The sequence below is a fragment of the Poecilia reticulata genome, chromosome 15 (genome assembly GCF_904066995.2).
Source record: "Poecilia reticulata chromosome 15, P_reticulata-male-v2, whole genome shotgun sequence".
NCBI classification, from domain to species: Eukaryota; Metazoa; Chordata; class Actinopteri; order Cyprinodontiformes; family Poeciliidae; genus Poecilia; species Poecilia reticulata.
The window spans coordinates 18,982,449-19,008,835 of NC_088844.1; the positions used below are offsets into that span (position 1 = coordinate 18,982,449).

Genomic DNA, 26,387 nt, shown 5'->3' on the forward strand with positions numbered 1-26,387 from the left:
GATAAAACATTGTAATACTGTTACACGACTGCTGCAACCACTGCTACTAACATATGATTGATTGATGACTCTATATCAGATGTGTGGCAAATAAATTACATGGTACATTTAATCTAACATTCCTGAAAAGATTGAGGAAGATGCATACGCTTAGTTAAACTTACCCTCTTCTGCTGTATAGTCAAGCAAGTGAAGTAATCATTTAGGTACATTATTCTGAGCAAAACTCTCATATACATGTGCACATGCAGACATACAAATATTAAATACAATATGATGATGTGATTGAAATATCACAGCTTCTCCAGGGTTGCAAATTATGTGTCGCTGATATGGCCTGTGATGAAACACAGGCCATCATAATATTTTATGTCATCGACAATAACGCTTTTTTATTTTCACTTTTTGTTCTTTTAGTATTACCACTACTACGTAAAAAGATACTTTTGCATTGATAAATTAGGCTTGACAGTCATTTTGTCATTATAATATAAACCTAAAATGTATGGATTTGCCTGTACATTCCCTAACAGTAGACTTCTACTTTGATAAAAATCCAACACACAGACACCCTGTGCATTATCAGTGCTTTGAAGTCAACTCACATCCTGATGAGCTAAGCCCCGACTTACACAATGCATAAAGGCTACTGCGGGTTGTTGCTTAAGGCCAAAGAGATTAAACTCCTACAGAGAAGAAAGCTGAACAAGTGAAAGCATCAGCTGGAAGTGTGCCTGCTACATGCATGATTCAGTCGAGGGAATGCCTCTGCTTCAGCTGAAGGGTGAACCCACCTGGTAAACAATCGCATTTGAAACCTCTTGACAGATCCACACATACTGAACCGTGTTGACAAAGGCCGTCAACACAGTGGTTTATAGGTGTCTCGCAGTGTGTCCCCGTGTTGCCATGATGGCACACACATCTATAAGTACTTTTCAGCTCTTCACAGAGAATGGTCCCTTCAGGGTCACATGGATTTGACACACACTGGTTCACCGACGATGAGCAGTCTCCGCCACTGTAGCCTGAAAAAGGCAGGATCAAAGAAGAGAGTGATGTGCTGTAAGCGGTTTCCTTATGCCTACCTACACATGGCAGGATTCACATATTTTGATTTCACATGATGCTCCAGTTGCCTGTGATTTTTATGGTTGCTGATTTTTACTGTTTTTTACCTTGATTTTAAAGAAAGAAAAAAACACTGGTAGTGGCTTCAAATAAACTGTGATTATGTTCAGAGGTTAATGTGTTTGTCATTGATTTCACAGCAATAAACAACATTAATATGTTTTCATTACAGACAGAACTCACAAAGGAGACCGCATTAAGCATGAAAAGGTCCAGGTAAACACAATATATTAACATGGCGCAATCTATATTCACCACAACACTGTATCATAAATAAGACTAAAGGCTTAGCCCATATATTAAATCTAATAGGAATTTAGATAAATTCACATAACTCAATTTATATATATATATTTAAAAAATCCTTACCTAAAGGGCAAATGCACTGTACTTCCTCAGTGTAAGAAAGGAAACAAGTTCCTCCATTTCTGCAAAGGTGTGGGTCAGTTGTGCATGCAGACAAAGATATGGAGCAATTCTTACCTGAAAGATTGGAATAGCATCCATAAGACAAGTAAATGGCAGTGGCTCTGAAAAAGTTTTTCACATCTCTTTTAAATGGAATTCACAACAAATGTTGACTCGAAGCTCTTCGCAAAAAAAAAATAAAAAATCGCTTCAATTCAATACGACACATGTTCCAATTGATCCTTGTTATCAAACACAGTAAAATTAATCATTCAAAACAGTTTAAGCAGTTTCTATCTAAGCAAAACCTGCAGATTCCATTGAGCTGTTGGCTTGTAGTACTCGCTTTCTGATGCAATGAGAAAGCAAATAAGTAGTAATTTATTTGAAGAGTTCTTTTTGCTTTTATTTGGTCATGCTTCATGTTTTAGATCTTGAAGCAAATTTAAGTGTCAGACAAAAATAACTGGAATGAATATATTAATCTGCTTTCAAGTTATGATTTCATTTAAGGAAATAGGAATGACCTTTGGTCAAAATTAATCACAATTTTGTCATTTGGTTTATTTACTTTTTTTGGCTCTAGTGGCCTAGAGCCAAAAAATTAATTGAGAGTGATCAGACAGGAAAGAAGTGGGTAATGAGAAAGGGGCAAGACATGCGGCAAATGTCATCAGGCCGGGACTCGAACCTGTGGCAGCCACGTCAGGGACTAAGGCCTCCATAAGTGGGTTGTGCTCTACCCCTATACCATCACAGGACACTGGTTTATTTACTTTAAATAAGTAAGATTTGTTTAATGTTAAAATAGTTTCCTTTCGAGTATTGTTTTCGGCATAATAAACTCATTCTGAAGCCATACCTTTACTCCTATTTTTGTTACATCTCATGCAAAATACATATTTTAAGTAAATAACATTACAAGATGTTCAAAACTATGTAAGAAGTCTAAAAAGGATGGGTCAAACAGGCTATGATCTAACCAACCCTAGTCAGGTCATAGCAAAACACCAAACCCAAAATAAAAAGATGTCGGTGATATAGGATTCGTTTTTGAGATACAATTTGAATCTTTGTTAAGGTGGATGACGATGTTGTTCTCTCTGATATACTTGTTTTTAAGTTGAATTGTACAGGATTGCAAGATATGTGTCCAATTAATGATGGGCAGTTTCAAAATGATTTATGATGGACAATTTTTTTTTTTTTTCCATCACAAGCAGGGATTTAAAACCACTGTGGTTTATTGCATGTGTGGTATGGGATCCTGTAAGGGTGATGTTGCTATTGAGTGTAGCTGATATCTGTCTGTGTAAGGAACATCTTACGGCATATATAATACATGACTATACTTGACAGCTTACATTACAGTGCGCTGTATACAACATATCTTTGAACATAGTGAAATACTTGGAGTACATGTACATCAGTTTCACCTCACTTTTACTTTGAAACTTTGATCTTTGGTTTTTACAGGAGATGAAACAGTTATAACACCATTCTCAGTCAGGTGCACTCATTTGGGAAATAGTGAGTGAGCTCTTGGATGTGACAAAGGGACAGGTTGATGGTTATCAGCACTCAGGAGCTATCAATCTATGCTCTGTGTTTTAAGGACTGCCAGGAGAAATGATAAAGATAACTCACCACCAAAACCTGAAGGACAGATACACTCATAGTCTGCAACCAAGTCAATACACGTGGAGTTATTGGCACAGTATCCGTGGACACATTCATCACGGTTGATTTCACAGTTGAAACCCCCAAAGCCTGAGAAAAAGAAAAATAGCATCGGAGTTGGTGCGTGAATGTCAGTAAACACCAGCCTTGAAAAGATACTAATTGGTATCAAAAGTGATGAAATCTGACATGACTTGTCAATGAAAGCTCATCACACATTTGCAAATACATACTGGTGAGTGGAAAGGAAAAAATAAATGCAATTTCTCCCCACTTTCTGCTTTAATATTAGCTTTTTTTTCTTTCTAATAAATTTTAATTTGCACCTTGGGTATCTTTTTTTCACAATAAAAGGTTAAAGCAATGAAGTAAAAGTGAGGGCTGAAATTTGTGTCATTTTTGCCATTCTGTCTCTCATAAACATATTCCACTGCATGGTCACGCTACAAAATGACTATCATTACCACTGTCACACACCGGAGTTACAGGAGAGCCATGACTAATGCTTAGCTATCAGCACCATCGGTGCAGGTCAAATCCTCATCATTTCTCAAACTGACCATGGAACCAATTTCCATCTCCCTCCAAGTCATAAAATTTGACAATTATTCTGACTTCATTAAAAATGCATAACAGACTTCACCTGCAATCAAGGTTTAGTCAGAGATATGTTTCACTGGTAAGGTGTCGACTCGACAAAGAAATTATTAGAAAACTACCTGGGATTTATTTCTCGTTAAAACTAAACAGTACTACATCAAATAACATGCAAGGGAAATTTCTCTTAGGTGATCTGATTATTTTGAATAATAGAACATTAAGAGTTTTTGGAGACTTCTTTTAGCATCTTGCAGCCTGGTTTCAGTTTGGACTTGCTTGGTGCACAGAAACCTGTTGGGACTGGTATGGAAAATACTTCAGTTGTAAACTACTGTCTGTGCAATGAAATGAATGTTTTTTTGTATTTCCCCTCAAGATTTGTATACAGTAAAAATCTTTTCAATTCAATTCTCATTCAATCTCACCAAGACATTCACTGTCACTTTAACAATCAAGAGAAAGCCACAGCAAATGATTACTTTATCACCAATGCAAGTCTCTTTTAAAATGCTTCATGTGTCAAAAGTTTGCATCATGTGTCTTTGATGTGAAATGCCCAAGTGGAGTTTTAGCATTTCTATATGGAAATGATGGTGGAGGTGGACTAATTTATTCTACAGAAGTTTCATATGTCTTTAGTTTCATTTATATAAACTTCTGTGTATCATTAACGTTTATATTAAACATATTTGAATACCTTACTAAGCAACACAGTCTGCTGTATAAGATTCTTTTTCTTTTTTTGTACATTTCCTGGAACTTACCTTCCGAGCACAAACACCAATACTGGTCAAGGTCATCCACACAAATTCCTCCATTCTGACACGGTTTTGATTCACATTCGTTGAGATTTACTTCACAAAATGCACCTCCATACCCTGCAGTACACATTAAAGAAGAGGGGAGAATTTCTTTATTTCAGATCTTTTCGCCTGGTTTCATTCCTCAGCCAATTAGGATCAGCATGACTTTGTTTTCACAAACAAAAGCTGGCTTTCAATGCTTGTATTGATTCAAAGAGCTTGCTGAGAACAGGCAGACTCAGCTCACTGGATCATTTAATCATGTTTAATAAGAGCCCATCATTGCCCTCCTGATTTATTACATAAAACAGGCCAAATGCCTTCTTCAAAATCAAAGTCAATCTATACACAGACAGTACTACATCAAATAACATGCATCAGCACACACGTAGGAACACCCCTACAAACATTTGTACACACACACACACAAAAGGAAAGACACATTCCTGTGTTTAAGTCATTTTACTGCAAGCAGAAAACAACCTGCATGTGGGTTGACCTTAAATTAACCCAAAGAAGCATTTGCATGTACAGTGGGTACAATACGAATGTTCCACATAGTCAGCCAAGGTAAAACAGAATATGAGCAGCTCGAGATGCTTTGCACAATTAGATATGTGATAGAAAAAAAATGTATAAAAGGCACATTCGCAGCATCTGCTTGGCTGCAGAATAAGCAGTTTCCTGCAAAAAATAACAGTGACAAAATACAGAAACAGAAGCCAAACAAAAACAACTGCTGCACAGCAGAAACCTGCATGAAGGCAAAAAAACAAAAAAAAACTTATCTTATGCCAGAAAGAGCGTTTGATGAAACAAATAATGGAGCTCATGTAATTTTATGGCACAAAAACATCTTACACTGCAAAACACCCCTTTAAGAACCATGCACAAGAAAACAATGCCTCAGTCAAAAAAGTCTTAATTCAAAACCCACTTAAAATATGGAAATTAATCTCTATGAGTGGTATAGCAGCTAAACATCCAGGTTTTCCCCAGCAACCAAATACAAATGATCCTCACTTCTTCTTTAATGTTGAATATTTCATTTAAATATAAGCTAGGATTAAATATTGTTTATGGTTTAGATATGTAAAATATAGTCATTCCCTTAAACCCTTGTCACATTACAAACACAAACTCCATGTCCATTTAGATTTGACAGACCAAAATAAACCAATGCATAATTAAAAAGTAGTATATATATATATATATATATATAAAATTTCAATTATTAACAATACAAAGGTGAGAAAAATAAATGAGTAATCAGAACCCAAGTCAATAATTCATGAGTCACATTTGACTGAAATTGCAGCTGCATTTCTTTCAGAGTACGTCTCTACCTGCTTTGCATATTTAGAGAGACACATTTTTGCATCTTCAAAGGAAAGTGGTTCAAGTTGAGTAAGATTGGAAAAAGTTGGTCTGTATCAAACTGTGCTACAATTTAAGTCTCAATTGAACTTAGTTCTGGGATTTTACTGCACCACTCTAACACCTAAATATATTTTGCTCTTAACTCTTAAAGGGTCAATATTTAAGGTTGTTGCCCTGACGTAAGGTCTGCAATCTCAAGTCTTTTGAAGAATTGAAGGTCTTTCTCCAGGATTGGCCTGAAAAGTGGTCCACCCATTACATTAACTTTAACTACTTTTCTCTTCTCCTCTGAATAAAAGTATCCCCAAAGCATGATGCTGCCATCACCAATGGTGAGTACCGTGTCCCCTGAGAAATGCATTTATTGTACTTAATGGAAAAAAAATTAAAAACCACATCTCTTGTTCCTTCCACTTTTTTGCATTCTACCCAGTCTAAATATTTTTATACAGTATATAGAATAAAAACAAAACTTAGGACCAGCTAGCTGCAATTTAGACAGACAAGGATTAAAGTTGATAATCCGGATGCCAAGGCCGCTGACAAGAGACATCTAAACAAGACAGCAATTGAAAGTTTACCCTTGAGAAGTGATCTGGGAAATGCAGCATAGTGGAGGTTCCTTTCATTTACATAAGAAATCACTCACAATCCTTCATTCTGACATATGCCAAGCATAAATGCAACAGGAGTAATGATGTTACAGTTATTGATTGCATTACATGAACTTCTATGCAATAGCCATCCGTTTGAAAAGAGAGTCTCTAGCTGTTCCAGAGTGAATTATGCTTGGTGTGGTAGGAAAAATGTTTTTAGTTCCAGCAGGCTGACAGCATCCAGAAATGAGCGCCATGATTCCCGGTGCATGTGGACGTAGTTCAACATGAAGGGCTCCTTTTATCATGGAGTCTAGACACTCTGCAAAGCTTCATTCAAGTCTAACCCACTCACTTCTGAATACTTTCTTTCGGCAACTGATGAGACTCATCCTCTCTGAAAGAAATTAAAACACACCTGTCCGAATGCAACTGCTTATACAGAGAATTATAATTTTTTGTGAATCGGCAGTTTTTTTGTTCTACAAAGAGTGAATTATAGAATCTTGTGAAAACAATGAAAAAATGTTGCCAAATTAATACTCCCTGAAGCTACCGTTTGTCCTTTAGATCACCTTATCTTTTCAGTACAGTCAAGTCATCTTTGTCAAGCCTTCAGAGATCAAAAATACACACACTCACCACATGACTCTACAACACACTCTCCCTCTCACTATTCACCCCTGTTAAAGGTCTCACTCACCTTTTTCACATGTGCAAGAGACATTCTGCCCATCCCGGCTCTCGCTGCATATTAATGTGTGTTCGCTGCATAGTCCAAATGAGCAAAGGTCAATATCCACAGAGCAATCTTTTCCTTTAAACCCTGGAAGCATAGATATAAAAAATATCATGTTAAGACGTGAGAATCAACCCCAGGTAAAGTGAATTAATAAACATTAAAAAAAAAACATATAGACCAGCAGCTCATCTTCATAGTTGTATGGCTTTATCTATTCTCAGCAGATTAATAGTATTGATTCCTTCCTTTTTCAATCCACCTGCTATGCAGTATGCCAGTTGAGTAAAATCATTGACAACAGCTCACCATATCAGACTGATCTACATCAAATTTATCTAGCACACAGGCTGCACGTCTGCATGTCACCAACTGATCCCAACGTCAATATCTAAAGTTATAAATAAAGCACAGAGACAGAATGATTGATCATTAATCTAACTTAAATAGACTACTCTGGTTTGTTTTACGTATTTGAATTTAAAATCGCAATATAGAATCTTTACACAGACAGCACTACATCAATGTATATTGTGTTTTTATTCAAGTGAGTAAATTATCTGCAATTTTAAATAGTGACAAACCCAAATAATTTTGTTTTGGGATAAATTACACATTGGGTGCTATTGTTATTGAATTGGGAGAATTTAACATGTAGTTTGTTCATGTTTTTGTCGTAGTTTTAAAAGATCAAATTGTTTTAATTGTAGCCTTGAAGACAAATCAACATTGGCTAAAATTGAAATGAGCAGTTTACAAAAGCAAAAATCCTAATTCAGACAAAAAAAAATCTGCTTGATGAGCTCTAACTAAAATGAATGATTCTAACAGCTAAAGTCAACATAAATCTATACAAATCAGATGGACGAAAACCTCATGAAGTACATATGTGCAATGTTGGGCTCCCTAGCTGTCAAGAGACTTCATATGACTTCTTACATCCAGGACTTGAACAGCTCTAATGTCAAGAAAAGGAAAATGGCAGCTAACATCTCTGCAGACCCCACACATCTTGGACACACACTGTTTAGACCTTTACCTTCGGGGTGGTGCTACAGAGTGCAATTTGCAAAAATCAGCTGCCACTGTCTCGCTGATAAACACAATGAACACCTTACAGACAGAATAGTTAGATACTCTGCTGTGAAACAAAATAAGAATATTTGCAATGCCACAACAATCTTTTTTTTTTATTTCTTTATGTATGAAAGTGGCTGGAAATATGTACAATACATATTGTTCCCTTATTCTCATTTTACTTCCTCTAAAGTTTGTGCATTATTACTTTTGCTTGCATGCTGTGAGTGCTTGAAAACTGGAGTCCATTTAAAAAGAAAACTGTTGCAATAAGTTATGGGTACATTTATCTTTAAGTTAGCTTAGTATTTATCACATTGGAACCCAAGTCCAGAGGAGCTTACTTTACATCATCACATCTATCTAGATGTTTGATGACCTTCCAGTTACCCTTTTCCCATTAGATTATGTGTTGCCTTGACTAGTTAATGGACAGCTATTGCCTCCAACAGGGTGTTTCAGAAGTGTTTAATAACCAATTGTGCATGCAATTCACTTTGAGGTTAATGTTGCATGAAGGAATGTCACTTTTACAGTGTCACCATCTCCAAATGGGACCTCCCTTCTCTATCAGACAGCTGCTAGTGGTTTAGTGCAAAAGAGAAGGAGGTTCGAAATAAGAATTGCCCTTTTGACTTTTTCAGCAAATTCAGATTGCTGCCAGATATGAAGTTTGATTTATTTAAATGGTTTAAAGGCCTGGTGTTAATTTGAAAGCTGAATTCAGATCGGAGTACTGATACTGCCAGACAAGCTTGTTTTTTGAGACCATATCCTGCTACAATATACTCATTTTTGATCATTTTATTTCTTACCTAGAGCATATTACCAAATTTGGCTGATACAACTATATACTGCCTTATTAGCTAACTTGTTAAATTAGCTAATTGTGTTAACTAAAATAATTAGTTCACACAAACAGAAAAACATACTGCAGTAAGTCATTGCATTTAGCCATCTAGACAATCTGCTGAAATTCAAAGCAAGCGATAGACTGGGGAAGAAATGGAGTTTAACTAACTTTGAACATGGAAGGTGCTTATTGTCACCTGGATTGGTGTTAAGTTTAAAAAAATATCCTGATCCTTTCTCAAGTTTACAGGGAATGGTCTAACAGAGAAAAAAAATCTACAGTTTTAAGAACAAAAGTTGATGTGAGATGCCAGAAGAAAATGGTCAGAATGATTCCAAATTATAGCAAGAAAACAGCAGCTTCAATTAACCACCATTTACAACCACAGTATGTAGAATATCATCTCTGAATGTGCAACATCTTTATTATATGACTTGTGCTTTTGTCAAAAATAATACTAAATAATAAATAAATACTAACAAACAAGATTCCCAATTAATACACTGGTGGAAGAGGAATTTACAATTTTGACACTAAAGTACAAATTAAGAAATTGAGATGGACAATCTTTGTTGAACTCCTGTGGGAAATGTGTTGGTGTCTGATAAAGTTGCAAAGGAAATGATTAAAAGAGAAAAAAATAATTAGTGAAAAAAAAATACAAATGATGAAAATACATAAATAGCAGAATACTGAAAAAAAAAGTTGTTTTTTTTCTGTCCGTCTCATTCTGTGTATGTTTTGCAGGGAGAAGTGTGTAAACCTGGCAGAGCATTTATCTAATTGGATTTCTGAAAAGGACAAAGGAGATCAAAAACACCTGTTTATAAATCTGTCACTGAAATTAAAACAGTAATGGGAGCTTTGCTCACACATTGGTGTTCTGTTTCTGCCAAAATCTAATTTAAACAAGAGGCAGAAAATACTGAAAGTAGATTAGTTACTGGGGTCCTGAGATGCATTTTACGTTTTCTAAAAACTAAAAAAAAAAAAAAAACCTGTGTAGCAGGAGCTGCATACTGTAAGAACATTGTTTATCGATAATCAAAAAAAGAGAGAGAAAAAAAAGTCAACTTAGTCTAGTTAATAACACAATGCACAAAACCTTGATTTAAACAAATCTTCAAAATCTTGAAACTAATTATCACACCCCAGAATAGACAGTGGTTCTCAGATCATTGTTTCTGAATTCTGAGTCTTGCTGTTTGCAACATATTGTGACACCACATATACAGCAGCATATGGATTGGCCATTGCAGCATGACATGTTCAATCCAGTAGTCATCAAATATTTTATTACGATAAGTTAAAATAAAACCAGATCCACACAAAGAAAAGCAACACCTCCCTTTGTCATAGCCCATATATATAGACCGTGTCTGAAGTCGGTGTTTTAAACAAACGGTAAACACGGACATTGATTCTTACTTTTATTCCAAGAGTTTTTCTTTCTATCTGCAATCTGTAATAAAGATTTATTGCTTCTATTTTCCTTACATGGAGCTCTACTAAAAGCTTGCATTCAAACTGAAAAGACCAGACTAAACGATCCATTGTTTCTTTGCTATATTTGGAAGTGCATTCTTGACAAAACGCGAAACACTATCAAAGAAAACAAACAATTTGTAATAGGAATAAACCTTTCATGTATTCCCGAGGTACAGTCACTGATAATTAATAGCGGAGTATTTTTGTAAACATCCTCAATAATGCACAAGTGCGCGCTACTTACCAAGAGGACAGTGACAAATGTAGTCATTTATCAGATCCACACATGAGCCTCCATTTAGACAAGGCTGCGACCAACAATCATTTACATTCTGAGAGCACGTCCTTCCTACAGAATAAAGGCAGATAAATTAATAAGCTCTAGTTGATGATCAAGGAAACACAGCTAAAAGGTGTTGTGGAGGAACTTATTTCCCTGTTGCTGCTTTGGAAATTAAAAAAAAGTTGTTCTGTTTCCAGAACTACAATATTCAGAAAACCTACAAGAAAAAAAAAGATAATTTCACCCACAAAATGAACTGAAGGAGAACAGCTGATCAACTCTGATCGCACTGAATTGAAATCTAGTTAAATGATTATGTATTCATTATGCTGAAGCGTATGCATGTATGTATGCATAAGTGGTGCAACCTCAGTTTTAGTATCCTCGAGGCAAACGTTTGATATGGAATAGATTAATGATTTCGCTAACAAAATTTAAAGCTCCACCAGCTTTGGCCTCTAGCAGTATTTCAGAACTCTTGGTTCTCTTTGAGCCATGGGGCGCTGCTTTTCTGTCTGCAATCTTAACTGGAGCAAAGGTGGCATTTTTGCCAATATGACCCTTTATATTGGATGAAAATACATGTAACTAACCTTGGGTCGACTACTAGCCACATTCAATGGAACTCCCGATAAACATGCACACAGAGCATTGAAAGTTATTGTAGCTGCATAATCTCACATTTTAAAAAAATCAGAAAAATCCAAGTACACAGGGTCATAGTGGCAAAATGCCAATACCCTTGGGTGAATTTATTCAAAAGTTCAATGTTAAGAAGTACATTTTCCGTAGTAAACAAAAGCATTTTTTCTGACATGCATTTTTTTAATGTTGATCAGCCAATGTGCAAAGTAATTAAGACAGTAATGGAGTCAATATAAATCTACAAAGCTCTGCAGCAATGAGTGGCCCCTAGGGTAGTCATGTTACCAGATCTCCATAGCAATCATTAGACTGTATTTACATGCCAACTGGTTATTTGGAAGAGCCTTCTCTGTGTAGCTTTTCTAAATGTAAACATGTGGGTTTTACTACAGCTGGACTGTAACACAAACTATCGGCTTTCAGATGAGACCAAAGCCTTATTTATATCTCCCAGTCAGATCTGCTGTTCGTTCAACCACAAAGCCTGTGTGACGTAAATTTCACCAACTGTGTCGACGCTCTAGGGTCCGCTAGGGGTCTCTGTGGACATGCTGCCCAGATTTCTGTGCAAATGTTGGCACTGCGCCCCGGCAGGGACATTAGTAGTTCCAGTCCGAACACACAGCAGATAAAGAAAGCGACAGGTCAGATCATGAGGAGAAGTAGGATAAACAAAAACAAAGCTTGTTTTAAAGAAACTGAGTGGGGGGTGGGAGAGCTGCATTTTTCTCATTGTGGGTTTATTTCTAGGACAACTGGAATACAAAAACTACATTGATAATCTTGTGAGAAATCAATTTCATCTTTCTTTTTGTTTGTTTTTTTTCCCCCCTCCTCTTCTTCTCTGAGATGAATCAGTATAAAGCATTGCATTATCGCCCCGCAACATGCCACCAAGATCCAAGAGATTCACATACCAAAAAGGGAGATTTGTCAAGCCCTTTGGACTGTTTGGCAATAAAGCCATTTGGCAAGAAACATTTCTCTTGGGATTAGTATCACAAAAAATGATATATGGAAAACTACTTCATGTCTACTGTTAATTATGTTGGCTCTGTTTCTCTTCCAATATCACTGGGTACCATAGTAACATGACCTCTCTGGAAAAATAAATAAATAAATAAATAAATAAATAAATAAATAAATAAATAAATAAATAAATAAAAAACTGATTTTGAATAAAGCATGTGGTTCAGTCTCCCAGTAAGCTGAACATGGGTCACCTTTGGGTCTTTTAGTAAGCTAATTATCCAAAATATATGCAAAAACAACAGAAATGGTTCAGCGGACACAAAATTTGCCATCTTCCATTGCAATTTCAGTCCCCAAGCTTAGATTCCAAGGAACAAGCTGAAAAAAACAAAAGTGAAGGCCAATGACTCAGGATGATCTATAGAGGAATCAATGATAAATTATTAAAGATCTATGTATTCTTCAACTTTTGCTATTGAATGGGAATAAGTGCTGTCCTTTTAGCAAATGGGCCTACTTTTATTCCTTGTTTGTCAGGAGGGACAAAAGCAATTAATTATTAAAGACTTTTACATCACAAAATAAATGTATTCACATTAGAAAATATATATTTCAGTGAAATATTATGGAAATACAAAAAATTTTTAAATAAAATTAGCCAGAAAACATTAGGAAATTAGGATTATCAAAGAAGAAATTGTAAGGTCAGATAAAATATCAAAATTCCCAAATTTAATTGGTTAAATTCTTTACTTTACTTATTACTTGTATATGTGGGATTGTATTTAGAAATACATTTAGCATGTTTTATACTGGTGAATTTTGCCAAATACTGAACATTTGTTTTAAAAGTTTCGTTTTTAGCTTAACAACGAAGGCTACACAACAAAGCCCGACACTTCAGCTAGCAGCTGTATTAATAGCTGCAAAATGGGCTCAGATTCATATCAGATGGTCTCATACCCTCAAACCCCGGGGGACAGTGGCACCGATAATCACTGATTAGGTCCTCACAGGTGGCGCCGTTAGAGCAGGGGAAGCTGTTGCACTCATTTGCTTCCACATCACACAGCGGCCCCTCATATCCCAGCATGCATCGGCAGGTGAAGTTATACCGCTGGTCCAGGCAAACACCATGTTCAGAGCAGCGACTGTCGACACAGTAATCAATGTCCTGCTCACAGTAGACCCCTGTGTATCCACTGGGACAAAGGCAACTGGAAACAGATTAAAGAGAATTTCTTAATAGCAGAGTGAGCTAGAAGATTTCTCTCAACCCTAAAGGGAGCGCAGTAAATGTCACAGCTTTTAAAATCATTGACATTCTGGTGCCAGAATGACCCGGAGACAATCAAGACTCGGAAACTTACCTGTAACCATCAATCTCGTCCACACAAGTGGCTCCATTTTGACACCAGTGTTGGACACAATCGTTGACATTTATGCGGCAGTTCTGACCAGACCAACCATGTGCACAGATGCACATGTAGCTGCTGGCATTATTCAGCACACAGCGGCCTCCATGGGCACACGGCTGTTGATAAAAGATGAATTAATCAAGCACATGTGTCATTAAATCATAGATGCAAATGAAAGCTTTCCTTCTTTCTTTTTTTTACATTAATGTCACAGATTGAACTGAGCTCATTCTGGTCAGAATCATAAGCTATTTTTCACAAAGAAAAACCTAATCATTTCTTGCTCCTGGCTCAGTGAAAATGAGCTTCATTACAGCCACATGACACACTCATGAATACTGATTCCCGCTTTATATAGGGCTTCACTCTGTATTCCAGGTGGCATCTACATCATGTCCTACAAGACAAGATCAATGGTCATTGAGAGCTAAAGCTCCTGAGAGCTCCTTGTAACAAAGCAGACATGAGGTTAGGAGCTGCATTTATGGACAGGGGAAACAAAGGGGCAAAGGAAGAAGAGCCTTATGGGACACGGTTTTAATACAGTCATCATGGCCTATGATGTACAAGAGCCTATGATGTACAAGAGCCAAGGCAAGCCTTGCTCCACAGCAGGTGACCATCCCCATCTGTCCTTTGGAATAGTTCATCTGCTGAAGAGAGACTTTTTATTGATGCAAATGATCAGTTCAGTAACTAACACACAACAAAGCATCACATGCAAAAATGCATGTGATGCTGTCAATATTCTACGGCACTCATTCAAATAAAGTAATAGAGAGTAAAGCTCCATCCATTATACAGATACAGTGTAAACATCCTGGCAATTACACAAGTCAAGCTTGGTCTTTTTTTAAGATTGTCTAAAAAAAATGTGCCATCATTTTGATCTGAAAATGAAATGTTAAGAAATTTTAAGATCGGAAATAACAATCAAAGTTAAATGTGTTTTAAGACTTAGTTCAGAGGTTCAAGATTATGTGTGAGTTTTTAGGTTTCAGTCAGTAGAATATAAAGACATTTCCTAATTATTTAGTTATGAAATGAAATGTTGATCCTTTGTCAAATGACTCAGTTAATAATTACAGTAATAGTTAATTACAGAATGTGTTGTTAATTGTTGATAAAACTGTTATCTAAGATATTTAGATAAAAAATTTCATGGTGTCACTGTTCTTCAGAAAACAGTAGTATTGAAGCTGTATTAATGGAATCACACATAAATATGTAAAATGTGAGGTAAATTACATTAAAAAAAAGGGTTCTGATTTTACTTTTTCAATTGATCAGAATCACATACATATATTTGTGGACTAATGTAAAACGTAATAATAAAAATTATTGGAAAATTGTAAGAAATCAGGCAGTAAAATTGTGGTTCTCCACAAGCCTGTTTCATTGCTGAGTACAATTCAGAGATCCTTGTAGGTGGAAGGGTCATCTGTTCTTATAAACATTAGATACAAGTATAAACAGAATATAAATGTCCAGCCATTGATCTAATATAGAAAAAGAGAGCTGTGCTGTGTCCCAAAGATGACAAGTCTTGGTCCAAAATATTGAGACTATTTCAACTCCCAAACAGAAGAAGAAAATCACACTGACGCTAGTAATAATGGCATTGAAAGTGAAAAAAAAAGGCCTGTATCAACATGGGCTGAAACGCCACAAAGCGACAAAGCAGACATTACTCCAAAAGAAAATAAAAAACAGATTACAGTTTGTAAATTCCCTAATGGAAAAACTTTAGTATTTAGTGACATGTCCTGTGGTTTGCTAAAACCAAAACAGAAGTGACCATAATGAACATTGTTGGAGAAAAGAGCGAGAGCTCCATTCCAGCTGTAAAGCACATGAAGGACTGACATTCACAAAAGAGACGGCATCATGTGGAGATGACATTATGTGAAGATATTGAAATAACATCTTGAGCCATCACCCAGGAAGGAACAGCTTTGTCAAAAAAAAAATATTTTAAAAACATATTGGGCAGAAGCATACAACCAAATTACTTACAACACTGCTTATCAAGAAGTTTGCTTTAGAAGTTAAAGATTCATAATTAGGGTTTGTTGTCCATCAAAAAGCCTTGATCGCAATCCTAAAGATAATTTGTGCCCATAGCTGAACGGGCACATAATGAGCATAATGGCCTACAAACCTGACTGCTACAGCAGTTCTGTCAAAAGGAATGGGGGAAAATTCCAGCAAACTATTGCACACATTGGAGGTTAACTCAACCAAATACTAAAGAATGTATGTCTATTTCCAGATCAAAGGAAAGTTAAAAAAAAAAAAGTGAATATAGATCATCTTGCTCGTTATTGTATTTAGTAAATAGAAATAATTTTGGTAAGCCAGACTGACAAAAAACTGTACCTGAAGATTTGTAGGGCAGGGTATACGGCAGGTGTATTCAAGGCCATAAGGAAGGTCCAAACACTGAGTTCTTGAATGACACACAGTGTCTGGTAGGGAACAGGCGTCTATGTCAATTTCGCAATTTTTTCCCTGAAAACCTGCAAGACGAAGATAAAAAAAAAACATGAAATTTTTATGTATGCAATACTTTGCAAGCAAAAATAGATCTGAAATCAGTACCACTAACCCATCTTTAATTCATGTTGATGCACCAGACCTACTCTTCTATATATTTAATAAACAAGGCCAAAACTGGTGCAACAGAGCAGGATTGGCCCCATTTTAAAGCATCTCCCTCCACTCAACCACAGTGCCCCACTGAATTTGTAACTTGCTTCAATTTATCTTGTAATTAAATATTGAAACACTAGTGTTGAGCCTTTTATTTCTTGTTCACCTTCATCATTTTTTCTTAGTCTTATATGTATTTAAAATGAAAGTAGATATTTTTTTATTCTTGCGTAAAAATAACTGCACAAAAGATGGTACATAACAATAACAAGTACTGTTCTCAGGTTGTCTTGCTGCATGACCTACTTTTTCTTAAGTTTCTCTTTACAAACAGATGTCCTGACATTTTCCTTCAGAATTTGGTGTTTTCATTCATAATTCATTGTCCTATTAATTATGGAAACCCATCCTGGCCCAAATGCAACAAAAATAATCTTAAACCATGGCATTATCGCCACCATGTTACAAAGACGAGTGAAGTTTTCAATGCCTTATTTGGAGCATTTTTATGCTTCTCTTTTTAAAATATTCTTTGTACCTCAAGAACTTTTATTGTGACTAATAATTTGATAATTCTTCTGTTTTTAATTGGAAAGTTGTTTTATTTCAGTATTTCAGTTAAAAAGTTAAAGTAATAGATCAATATATTACAAGCTGCTACGTCTGTTAATTTAGATGATTATGGCTTAAAGCCAATGAAAACCCAAGTCAACTCTTAGAAAAGCACACGATTATAAAAGAGAAATAGAAAAGGGGTTTTAAATCAGAATTATTACACATGGCTTTATTCTTTTACATAGTGCAAGGCAATTTGCAGAGATCAAGGAATGTTTAGGCTTTTATATCCAACTGAGATTGTGGAACCAAAGGGCATAGTTTAAATAAAGGAACCAAAGGGCATAGTTTAAATAAAGGTAAAGTTGTGTCCCATGCAGAACATGTTATCATAATCAGATTCTGCTAATCAATGTATTTCTTTGAGGATCTTATGATGTTGTCTCATCTCTGTGCACTTCATATCCCATTAGTTTCCATTACTCCTTACAGTTCATGGTTGTTCCAGGTTTATTACTATTTCCTAAAATAGTGAGTCTATCTCACCATCCCACTCTATTTCAGGATTTTTCTGTTAATCACAAGATGTGACATTAACACATGGAGTTCATGAAAGTAAGAATGATGGATAATCTGAAAGTGGCTGATGCTCTTGAAAGAGATTGGTTACGATTCACACAATCTTGGCCGCTGCTAGAATCAGCTAATCAAGAGCCACCACACAAAACCATATTCATAAATATCTCTGTATTAAAATCTCTGTTGATCTTATATAACATTCAAATGTCCTGAGAAACTTAACTTGGACGTTATTTTGCTCTGAGCCATGATCATTAAATCATCAGAAATAACTAGTTGAAATACATGTCCCTACACATAATGAGAATAACTGTAGAATATATGCCTCTCTTTTTTTTATTGCTGAAATGAATTAAGTTTTCAGCTATATTCAACTTTATTGAGATAAACTTGTATGCGACAGTTTTCACTTAAGCAATAAAATGCCCTATAATGAATGCAGAGCAAGCCAACATTGTGTTTTAAATGAGTAAACAGCAGGTACACTGGGGCTTTTTCAGCTTAACAGAGTACATTCAGCAGCAAAGCACATTATGATTCCACCCATGCTTTGTGACATTTCCTTGTACTGTCATACAGACCTGCACTCAAAAAGAAGTACTTTTAAATTACACAGTTGACTCCAATATAAGACACTGCAGATGAGGCATAGAAGCAACAGCTTAGGTTTTCAAAGATAACAGATGAGATTTAGTAGCAACTCTAGAAGACCGAGGCGTACACTGTGGCATTTTCGTACCATGAATCTGTGGCCGCATTTAGTTCCAGTTTGCTCAGGGAGTTAAGGATTCATGATCAGGGATTACAGTAGGCAGTTTTCAGAAGGAGCTCAAAGAAAAAACCCTGGGCTCCAGATACACCAAGAAAGGGAACAGCTTGTGTGAATATCTACTGCAGGTTTAAAACAGTAGATACTGCAAATGTAAGCATTAAATTTAGTATTTAAAAAATCACTAGCATATTCTAAGATATATACAGTGGGGAAATAAGTATTTAATACACAACTTTTTTTTTTCCACAAAGAATGAAAATATGTACTTTTGATCAGAGATATATCTCAACTATGAGAAAAAAAAATCCAAAAGAATCACTGTGTATGATTTTTAAATAATTAATTTCAATTGTATTCCATAAAATAAGAATTTAACCTCCTACCAATCAGCAAGCATTTTGGCTCTCACAGAGCTGTCAGTTTTTCTTTGAGCAGTCCTCCTCTTCTTCACTCATTACCTGTATTAATTGCACCTGTATATGCCTGTATAAAAGTCATGTCCACACATTCAATCAATGACATTCAAACATTGGTAAGACAAAAGAACTATCTCAGAACACCAATCATGGACCTGCACAAGACTGCTTATGGACTACAGGGACAACAGGCAAACAGGTTGGTGAAAAGGCAACAACTGTTTGTTAAATTATTAGAAAATGGAAGCAACTCAAGATGTCTGTCAGTCTCCCTTGGACTGATGCTCCATGAAAGATTTCACCTCACAGATTATCAATGATCATGAGAAAGACAAGGGGTCAGCCTGGAAACTAAACGTATGGACCTAGTCAAAAACCTGAAGAGAGATGGTTCCACAAGTTCAAAGGTTACCATTAATGACGATGCTGTCATGAATTAAAATCCGGGAGCACATGCAAGGTCTTCCTGCTCATGCCAGCATTTGTACAGACTCTCCTGAGGTTTGCCATTGACCATCCGGATGATCCAGAAGAGGTATGGGAGAATGAAGACAAAGGATCAGTGCAAGCCCAAGAGAAGACAGTGTGAACTGGGAAGTATGAGGGTGGAAACTGTGTGTTTTGGGAATGATTTTTGCAAACGGGACATGACAACTGTACTGTATTGAGTAGAGGATGGATGGGGTTATGTATCCTGAGATTATGTGCAATTATCCTTGAAGATGGGTAGTTTCTTTCAAAATTGCAATGATCTGAAAACTAAATTACAGGTAACTCTTCACCAACATATAAGAGCTTATTTTAAGTAAAACATTCCTCAGTATTGATGAGTATGTATGTATTCCATTCACAGATTATTTCCCTTATTACAAGACACTATTCCCACATTACGTATGTAGAAATAGTAAAATGCCAATGGAGCAAGTAATTTTTCATCAATAGAAAGGAAATGTTTATTTAAAACAAGTTTGTATGTCTTGCCAGTGTTGTGGTCAAGACCACCTAACCCGAGACTAAGACAAGACCAAGACTTTTAGGGTCCGAGACCAAGTCGAGACCGAGTCAAGACCAAGACCAGCCGCCCACGCTACATGACTCGATAAAATGGTGAAATATGATCAAAATTGCTTCTCAAATTGATCTGAAAGATCCATATTCCCATAAAAACACCTAGATATTAAATACTTAATAAATTTTACCAAAATTAAAATGAAGTGCTTCCATCTTTGCGCTACAATCTGCGGTGGTCTCGTTGCCATCCCTAAAAAGATAACGCCCTGGGTGTTTGCCCATATTGCTCATGTCAGAAATCATCACTGTCTGCACCATTAAACATAGCAATTACGGTAATGCCCTGACGGTAAATAATGCTCAACTATTAACACTGACCAAGGAGCAATAAAGAAGTAACCAAGTACAAGACGCTCACCGTGACGGTTTTCACCCTCTCTCCCGCTACATGAAGCCAGGTAGTCTGGCAGAAATTACAGCTGCCACTTTGAACGAAAACAATTGTAGAGCAATGTGCATGCCCTACGTGCTCTTCCGTTCTTGTGTTTTATTTATCTGTTAATTTAAAAAATCAATGTACATGATTAAATAAAATAATGATAGCTACTGCAGTGTACGCAGAGTATTACAAGAACAAAGAACAGCTCTCAGTGACACTCCAGTCCTATTTTCTAAGTAAACAGTCGTTCAGAAGAATCGGACTGTTCCTGAATGTCACATCACTACATTGCAGACTTTTGGACACAGCGTTATCCCATATATGCGGCAAGTCAGTCAATACCTCCGCACAATAATCAAGTGCAGCGAGTGGCAACTTTTTTTCCACCTCAAATTCTTATGTGTCTCTGTACAGCTAGCTTTGCTAACATCACGTCAACGGAGCTTACCTTTCTTTGAGCTTCTTTTCTAAGTGACGAAAAAAGTTAGACGTTGTCCCCACCGTCTGTGAAAGTGAAGCGCTGCTGAGTTAGCTCTAGCCATCGGATTTTTTATGATTTATGCAGAGCTATTCTATTACTGACGATTAGACAGACATCTTCTGCCTCTCAGAGAAAACCACTGCGCATGTCTTGGAGCGCCGCACGTGAGTGAAAGGTGGAAAGGTGGAGGGGGAGTAACAAAAACACGTTATTGCTTGGATTTTAATCGGTGCGTTTTGCATCCACTGAAAACAATGATGTTAATAAATAAACTGGACAGTATGCTGTGCACTTAGTGATATGTTCACAGTTGCAGTCTTGAAATAAAATGCTGAGTCCTCAGTGCCCGAGACCGAGACAAGACCGAGACCAAATGCAGTCGAGTCCGAGACGAGATCGAGACCATCTAAAAATGGTCTCGAGACCGGTATCGAGACCAAGACCAATCTCGAGTACTACAACACTGTGTCTTGCTGAAAAGTTAATTATAAGTTAGTCTTATTTCAAGTGTAGTAAGATTGTTGCAGTAGAAACTAGATAAAAAATTATTTTTTGGTGTTAGATTTTGTGTTTTTGCAGTGTGTTTGTTAATCATGTTATCATACAAAAGCTCTTGCACTGCTGTTTTGCTGAAATGGGTTAGACAAATAGACCTATTCCATGCAATAAAATTAAAAGGAAATATAAAATTCTTAAATGCAGATTTCAGCGTGGGTTTTTTTGGTCTTTTTTCTTTCGGAGTCCATCTTACAGTTGAGGTGTACAATGAAAATTACATACCTCTCCATTCTTTGTAAGTGGATAAACTTAAATCATTGATGTATCAATTAATTTTCCCACTATATGTATGTATACACATATTCATGCATATATGCATGTATCCACACACAGACACACACATTCGGTATATTATCCAGTACGGTCCTGATCGAAGGCGTGAGCAGGTGAAGTGGGGGTTGGGAACACAAAAAGCTGCTTGGCCTTCTGGTGTCTTGTGGGTCTGATTCAACTTGACATCTGTGATGGGAGGATCTCCCACAAAAACCCAAATGAAAAACCCAAAAGCCCACCTTGATCGTCGGAGCCAGGTTTCCACAGAGATGCTCACTCACAAAGAACAAGTCAAAGTCACAGCAAACTGGATATTTTAAAAGCACATAAACACAAATGTATATAGCTTAATTTTACTTGTTGACCAGATAAAGCATTTTTGGGGGGGTGGGGGAGAAATCACAAACATTAATTTTCTTTTAAACAGTCAATTTTAAAATTAACCTTCAATGACTGTATAGACTGCTAGTCAAGCAGGTTTGGCCTCGAACCAGCTTGCTATGAAAATAGTTTGCCAAGTTTATTTGTGTCAGCAAAGTTAACCTCCTGAAACCTGTGTGAAAAAAAATTCAGACATGCCATGTAAGTGAACTGGAAACTCTAAAGTCCCTGGAGCTATGACTTTGTTTTTTCTTACTGTGTGTAAGTGCTGACATCATCTTGTCCAAGCTGCGTCTTTTAACTCGGCACATCCTTATATAAGTTTACCCATGTGAAACTGTGACATGCTGTTGTTCTGATTGCATTGGACAACCAGGGCAAAATGTGGTGTTATCTCTGTATGCTTATCATTGCACTGTCAGAAACTGAAAAACCCAATTCCATAAGCATATTTGTTGTTAATATGAACAGAATTGGGCTGCGATGATAAGTCCTCATGCAGCTCTCGATAACCCTGAACCACATAAACCATTCAAGTACACTTCAAGTTATCATAAGCAGTCTTTCAAACTAAATAGAACTGCAGGCACTGCAAGGGCAGCTCATGGGTTTATGAAAACGCACAGTACAGCAAATAATTAACAAAATGTGACAAAGTTGCTTTCAAAATAAGGAAAATCCAATTATACTAACCAGATCAATCACTGTTTTGATTAGAAATTCTGTTTCTATGTGGCAAAAAGCACATTACTTTACCACAATGATGAATGGTTGTTGTTGAAGGGGATTTAATAGAAACCCAACCGAGCTAATAGTCATGAATGAACCTGGCAACACAAAAAGCTGCTTGGCCTTCTGGTGTCTTGTGGGTCTGATTCAACTTGACATCTGTGATGGGTGGATCTCCCTCAAAAATCCAAATGAGGGAGATCATTTGGGTCTCCCTCATGATCTGCTTTAAATTTTCAGTGATTTAAAGCATCCCTGAAAAAGATGCTTTAAAAGCAGGGTGGAGTTCAGTTGATGGGGTCACTCATTCTGTGAAAAAACAGGTATTAAATAGGTGCCTCTTATTTGCAGACAAAGACAGTTAATGTTCCCCCTCATAAAATGAGTTGTTCCAGACCCATTTCAACAAGTGGAAAAAATGATACACTGTCCTGCTCAAATGCTTCAAAATGGAAACATAAGGAGGAAATATGAGGAGGGAAAATGGAAAACTATAATTTCAGTGGAACAAAGTATACGTAATATGGCAAAAATTAGCAAATGATCAGCTCCAAGAAAGGTTACTATTTTCTGTTAGTACAGTAACAACTGGAAGATTTCACCGAAAAATATTGCCGGAAGAGGTTGCCAAAAAAGCACGTTGACTGACCAAAAGTAAAATAGTTTAATATTTTAAGGACTGATGAAAGTAAAGTTGTTATTTTTTAACATTTATTGTGAAGAATGGTGGCTTGATATTATGCTATGGGGATGTTTTTCATAATAAACTGTGCCAATGTATCTCATGCAAGCGATCATTGACGAGTTTGTATGCAAGAGAATACTTGAAAAGGTCACAGTATGCCATGCATAAGAGGGAAATATATTGTTTTTCTTCACTTTCTCTTAATAATAGTAATAACACATTTGTAACATTTTTATTTCAGTTTTCAATTGGATTTAAATGTGCAATGTACCCGATGAACTGCGTACATGGAGAACTTTATCTATATTTACTCTTTTAATAACCATTTTGCAGCACTAGCGGCTTTTTAAATTGGAAATGAGAAAGAAGAAAATAAGGGAAGACCTGGAGGGAAGGTTTTGAATTAAAATTTAGCCAGCTGTATAAACGACACATATCTTCTCTTGATCTATCATTAAATGCCATCCCTTTACTCACTTTTTTTTTCCAACACACTGCTATCATTTTATTCACAAGTGCATGACATCCACATTGAAATTTATTGTTTAACTTCACAAGTGTGAGGACAGTTTTACTACCATCAGTGTTTAGTTTTTTTTTCCGCAAACCAAGATCAAAAACAAATAAAAGTAGGAAACTCTTGAGTGAAGATCTTCTGGGTTTTTGGTTTATATGTAAAGTAATGTTCCAACTCATTGGACATGGGCAGTTTTCTGACTTACTGCTCACTAGCGCCTAAAATGTTCCAGTGCCTTCCATCTGCTTATATTCAAGGAAAGAAAAATGAGACTCGGCCAAGAAATTAAAAAATGAGGTAAAATCCAATTATCCTGAAAGGAACACAGTGCCTTGCAGAGGTATTCATAGCCTTTAACTTCTTCACATTTTTGTTATATTACATAATAAAAAACATGCACAAAGTAGCGAATGATTGAAAAGTAGTAAATTATACTTTTTTTCATTTTTATGTTTGCAGATCTAACATTTCTGGAAGAGTGGAGAGTAGCTATTGCTAAAAAGAGTTTGTAGGAAATCTGGCATTTGGGTTTGCCAGGTTTCATGTTGGGCAGTGTTTCTTAAACCTGGTCCTCTGCGCCGACTGCCCCACATGTTTTAGGTGGGTTCCATTGGGCACTGAGGACCAGAGTGGGAAAGCACTGATGTAGGGGACACAGTAAACACCTGGAAGAAGTTCTGGTTAGATAAGACCAAAATTTTACTTTCTATCTTGAGTGCAAAAACACTGATAGAAAGCAAACGCATCACCTTGATGAAACCAGAACCATCCCTTTGCTCACCCACAGTGGAGGCAGCATCATGCTGCTGGAGGGATTTTTTTTTTTTGCAGGGAAAAAAACCTGTTAAGAGTTTATAAGAACATGGATGCTAAATACGGGCCAATACATGACAAAAATTGTTAGAGGCTTCAAAAATTACTGACATTTTGCTGAGGATTTATGTCCATTGGGATAACGCCTCTTCACATACAGCCAGAGAAACATTGACATTACAATCAAAGTATAGTCAAATGGCCCAGTCAGCTAAAACATAAATCCAGTTTTGAATATGTGATCAAACTATACAAATGCTTTCCATCCAATGCTACTCTACATTGAAGATTGAGTAAAAATGTACGTTTCTAGATGTGCATAGCTTGCAGCAAACACCCCAAAAGATGTGAAGCTATAGCTGCAGCACAATATTTTAAAGTAGCAACTATATGGGTACAGCACTCATTAATCTTTTTAGTTGTTAAAATTAGAAAATTATAACTATCCCTTATTGTTTGAAGTGTTTGGCTATATTTTAAGATCCAATCAAAAAAGAAAAAAACATAAAAACAGAAGTTGGACTAAATGGGATGCAAGTAAGTGTAAAGACTAATATGAATTAAATTGAACTCTGTGCACACTTAGGATTCTGCTGGCAAAAACAAATCACCTCTGGTTCTCAATCTATAGTGAGGTAGCCAGAAGGGCCCTGGATGAGGATCTTAGCCCAAATTAACAGCAGACGTGTTTAAATACTACTGCTGCCAAGGATAATATAATCTGAATGTTACTGCAACACTCCCAATGTGAAGATAGCTCGGCATACCTGTAGGGCATTGACATATATAGTCTCCAAGCAAATCAGAACAGTTGCCATTGTGCTGACATGGGTTGGAATCACACTCGTTGATCTCGGTCTCACACGCTGCTCCTGGGAAGAGAGATTCAAACATTATGCTCACCGCTGCAATAATATTTTATCACTGTATTTACACAAAGCAGAACTAGTTGTCTTTATATTGCCTAAAAATAATAAGATTAAAATCAGCTCCAAGAACATTATTCACCTATACTCAGGAACAAAAACTGAATTATTGTGGTAATAAAAGATTAATTCTGGAATAAATGATTAAGTAAAAAAAGATTGATTGTCATAATGCTTAAGTTCAATTTGTCCATGCATTTGGCATTTGGCCCAAAAGTAAGAACAAACTGCAAGTCTGTTTTAATAGTTTATTGCAACTAAAAGCCAAAATATGCAAGCCAGCATTACTGTCTAATCACTTTGGCAGACACAAACAAATGTGGGTGGCAAATTAATTTATTTTAACCTATGTAAAAAACCCTGTGTGGGCCAGTTTTCTCAGAACGTTCCAGAACAACCCTTATCATGATTATTAGGCTTAAAACTCTGTATTTTATGCAATGTGATTGAAGTTGTAATGCTATAAGTCCATGCTATAACTTAGGACATTCTGAGCCCAAATATGCTGGAGATGTAGACTGCTTAGT

At 36.4% G+C, this 26,387-nt stretch overlaps 1 protein-coding gene across 3 annotated transcripts in view; it reads right to left on the reverse strand.

Annotated features, from left to right (window-relative positions):
* The window catches only part of eys (EGF-like photoreceptor maintenance factor), a 176,769-nt gene that overhangs the window by 122,406 nt on the left and 27,976 nt on the right, over nt 1–26,387 (reverse strand). For all 3 annotated transcript variants that reach the window (XM_081616684.1, XM_017309076.2, XM_008429846.2), the window contains exons 8-17: nt 25,702–25,806; nt 16,453–16,592; nt 14,026–14,189; nt 13,619–13,872; nt 11,000–11,104; nt 7,302–7,424; nt 4,584–4,697; nt 3,187–3,309; nt 1,501–1,614; nt 795–1,028 (exon numbers count right to left, since the gene is read on the reverse strand). In XM_081616684.1, coding sequence (XP_081472810.1) covers nt 795–1,028; nt 1,501–1,614; nt 3,187–3,309; nt 4,584–4,697; nt 7,302–7,424; nt 11,000–11,104; nt 13,619–13,872; nt 14,026–14,189; nt 16,453–16,592; nt 25,702–25,806 — 1,476 coding nt within the window. The remainder of the gene's footprint in view (nt 1–794; nt 1,029–1,500; nt 1,615–3,186; nt 3,310–4,583; nt 4,698–7,301; nt 7,425–10,999; nt 11,105–13,618; nt 13,873–14,025; nt 14,190–16,452; nt 16,593–25,701; nt 25,807–26,387) is intronic.